Source organism: Tupaia chinensis, unplaced genomic scaffold, assembly GCF_000334495.1.
Source record: "Tupaia chinensis unplaced genomic scaffold, TupChi_1.0 Scaffold000057_1, whole genome shotgun sequence".
NCBI classification, from domain to species: domain Eukaryota; kingdom Metazoa; phylum Chordata; class Mammalia; order Scandentia; family Tupaiidae; genus Tupaia; species Tupaia belangeri.
In genome coordinates, this window is record NW_006159515.1 from 5,998,525 (window position 1) to 6,001,989 (window position 3,465).

Genomic DNA, 3,465 nt, shown 5'->3' on the forward strand with positions numbered 1-3,465 from the left:
TGGCCAAAGAGATTTTATCAGTCCTGGTGCTGTGGGCCTCGACCAGCAGGTGGTGTGGTTAGGGGTGCTGGACTCCCACGTGGTTGACCGCAGTTCAAGTCCCAGATCTGGCAATTTGCTTTCTCACTTTTTCTCTCTCTCTCTTTCTCTTTTACTCTGTCCCTCTCTGATCAAGTTAAAATAAATAAATAAAATAAATATGGTTCAATAAAAATTTTTTTAAAAAAATCCTGCGGACCTGCTGGAATGCAAAAGAAACCCAAGATAGGAACCCTTGCCTTGACCTCAGACTGCTAACCGGTTTGAGAATAGGACAGGTCTGTGTGTGACAGATGAGGTTGCCTCAGGCAGAGCATGTTTTCCAGCTTTGTCCAAATATTCCTTGGCACGTCAGAACTCTGTTTTATGGGCATTGACCCTATTTCACATTCTCGATAAGTCCTTCCTAAGTAAACTCTCCTCAGTGAATTACTACAGAGTAATGAATCCAGATATAACTATCATCTTACTTTTACTTGTTAAAAATAAAATAAGCTTGGGACCAGCAACTGGTGTGGTTGTTGGGGTGCTGGATTCACACACGGCTGATGGGGATTTGGGTTCCAGATCCAGCAGCTTGAATCTCCCACTAGGCACGTGTGCGTGCATGCCCAACATCCTGGGAAGAGAATAGAGGAGAAGGGACTGTGGCATGGCCCTCCTCCTGGGGGTGATTTTTTCATGTTCTTTGTCACTGTCTCTCTCTGGTGAGCACACATAACCTATGACAAAAAAAACCTAGAAAAATAAATAAATAAAATAAGCTCATAAGTGCATATTGACCTATTAATAAATAAGTATTAACTGAAAATATTATAGATATTTCTATAGTAGCATAGAGAGCAACAAGTTAGAAAAGTGAAGAAAATCAAATTAGAACCAACTGTTTTTCTGTTTGTTTTTAAACTCTTTGTTATCTTTATATTTACTTATGATAAATGAAAACAGCATTAATTTGCTTTTTGTAAAAAAAAAGTATAAGAAAAAGTATTCTTATTATTAATGTATTTCTTATTTATTGCTGTAGGTGTCAGAATACTGTTATTAGTACAGCTCCAATAGTTTGTCAGTTTCTGGCTAATGAAATACTTTGCTGGGAATACATCCTCATCTGTTATTTTTCATTGATTCTCAGACTTGGGAAAATTTAATTATGTACTGCAAAGTTTATTATAGAAAAAATTCTCAAGGATATTTTTATGGAGCTATTTTCTAGACTTGATCTCTTATATAATGTATTAACATTGTTTCATCTTTTTTTTTTATGTTTTCAAAGCCGTCTTATATCTGCTAATGCATTCAGATCTCACAACTTCCAAGGAGGGTAGGGCATTTATGGATGAGAACACTGAGCAAGGGATGATAAAATGATTTCCTCAAAGACGCACTTCTCACATTAAAGGGATTACAAGGACCCAGCTCTCTGACTTGAGATGATGCAGCCTGTCATGAAACATACAGGGTCATAAAGGAGACTGCTCTGGTGCCACAGAGTATTAGCGTGTGACTTGGGCGAGCTTCAGGTTCCTCGTCTGTAAGATGGGAAGAACAGTTACTTCTGCCTCAGCACAGTGGAGGCAGGGTGGGTTAATCCTGGGCCTTGTTCCTCTGCAGCAATACACTGCTTCCCGTACGTGAAGAAGCGAATCCCTGTCATGTACCAGCACCACACGGACCTGAACCCCATCGAGGTGGCCATTGATGAGATGAGTAAGAAGGTGGCCGAGCTGCGGCAGCTGTGCTCCTCGGCCGAAGTGGACATGATCAAGCTGCAGCTCAAGCTCCAGGGCAGTGTGAGCGTCCAGGTGAGCCGGCATTGCGGCCCAAGGGCTGCGGGGGGAAAGGCTCCCTGGGACCTCGGTGAATTTCAGGTCGTTCATACCAGAGAAGTCAAGTGTAGACCCCCCGGGTTACCAGGTGATCCCCATTACCTTTCTCTGGTGTCTGTCATTTCTCCTGATCTCTGAGGAGGGGGTAGCTTTCGGACCCCCATGAAAGCCCACCTGCGAGATCTGTCATTCCCATTGAGCTGTATGCAAGGGGCAAGCCCATTCTCCATATTAGCCTGACTCGTTAGTAACTGGGGGAAGTCTAGGTGCTGGATTAGAAACATCAAGACGCTCCTAAGTTTGTAAAGAAGGGTAACTGGCAGTAGGTCTTCCTACAAACACCATCATTTTCTAGTTTCTATAAAAACTGTATCTCGAAAGTACCTTCGGTTTCACTCTCTTAATGGTTTTTGGTTTTTGTTTTTTTGTAGATTTTTGCCGTAGGACACATGTGCTCATGGAGAGAGACAGAGAGAGATAGTGAGACGAAAAGGAAGAAATCATCCTCCAAGGAGTGATAGCCATGCTTCAGAATTTTCTCCTCCATCCCTCTCTTAGGATTTTGGGGACACACCCAAACATGCCTGGTGTGATTTTCAAGCCACCAGTTCTGGGATTGCAGCACAGTTGGTATGTGGGAGTCCAGTGCCTTAACCACCACACCACCTGCTGGACCCTGTGGTATCTTTTCATTACAGAAATACTCTATTTTCATATAGCCAAATCAGTCCATTTTTTCCTTTACTGAGGGCATTTTTATGTCCTCTTTAAGAAATTTGTGCCCACTCCAAGATTTCAAAGATGTTTTCCTCGTTTGTTCAGCATTCACATTTAGATCCACAGTCCTTGTGGAATTGATTTTTGTATGTGGTGTAGGATAAAAGTCAAGGTACATGTTCATGATTTACTGAAAAGATCATCTTCAGTCTAAGTACTGATTAACAAATATGTTCAGTTTGTGAAAAGACATCAGTGTATTTTGTACACCAAAATATATCATGCATTTTGGATATATGCACTTTTTTATTTATATATTACATTTCAATAAGAGTTTTTTATTTAATTTTTTTATAGGTTTTTGCTATAGGGCACACGCACTCACCAGAGGTAGAGAAAAATTCAGTGATAGGGAAAGTGAGAATTGAACCCCCAGGAGGCAAAGGCCATGTCACAACCCCTTCTCTTCCACTCTCCTCCTGGGATTTGGGGCATGCACGCACATGCACCTAGTGTGATTTTCAATCCACCAGGTCCGGAACTCAAATTGCATTTGGCCATATAGGAGTACAGTGCCTTAACCACCATGCCACCTGCTGGTCCCCAATAAGAAATATATATATATATATATTTTTTTTTTTTTGGGGAGGTTTTTGCGTTTTGCTATAGGGCACGTGCGCTCGCCAGACAGACAGAGACAGAAAGCGAGAAATGACCCCCCAGGGGAGATGGCCACGCCGCAATCCCTTCTCCTCCATTCTTCTCTCGGGATCTTGGGCACGCTTGCACACGCGCCCGGTGTGAGTTTTAAGCCACCGGGTCCAGGACACGAACCGCGGTCAACTACGTGGGAGTCCAGCGACATAGCCATTACACCAAC

At 42.5% G+C, this 3,465-nt stretch overlaps 1 protein-coding gene across 15 annotated transcripts in view; it reads left to right on the forward strand.

Moving 5' to 3' along the window:
• The window catches only part of DOCK9 (dedicator of cytokinesis 9), a 275,356-nt gene that overhangs the window by 262,894 nt on the left and 8,997 nt on the right, over window positions 1–3,465 (forward strand). For 9 of the 15 annotated variants that reach the window (XM_027776265.1, XM_027776267.1, XM_027776266.1 and 6 more), the window contains one exon: window positions 1,654–2,021. In XM_027776265.1, coding sequence (XP_027632066.1) covers window positions 1,654–2,006 — 353 coding nt within the window. In that variant the 3' untranslated portion in view covers window positions 2,007–2,021. Of the gene's footprint in view, window positions 1–1,653; window positions 2,022–3,465 lie in introns of those variants that run through there. The other 6 variants (XM_027776290.1, XM_027776287.1, XM_027776288.1 and 3 more) reach the window with 1 other exon arrangement.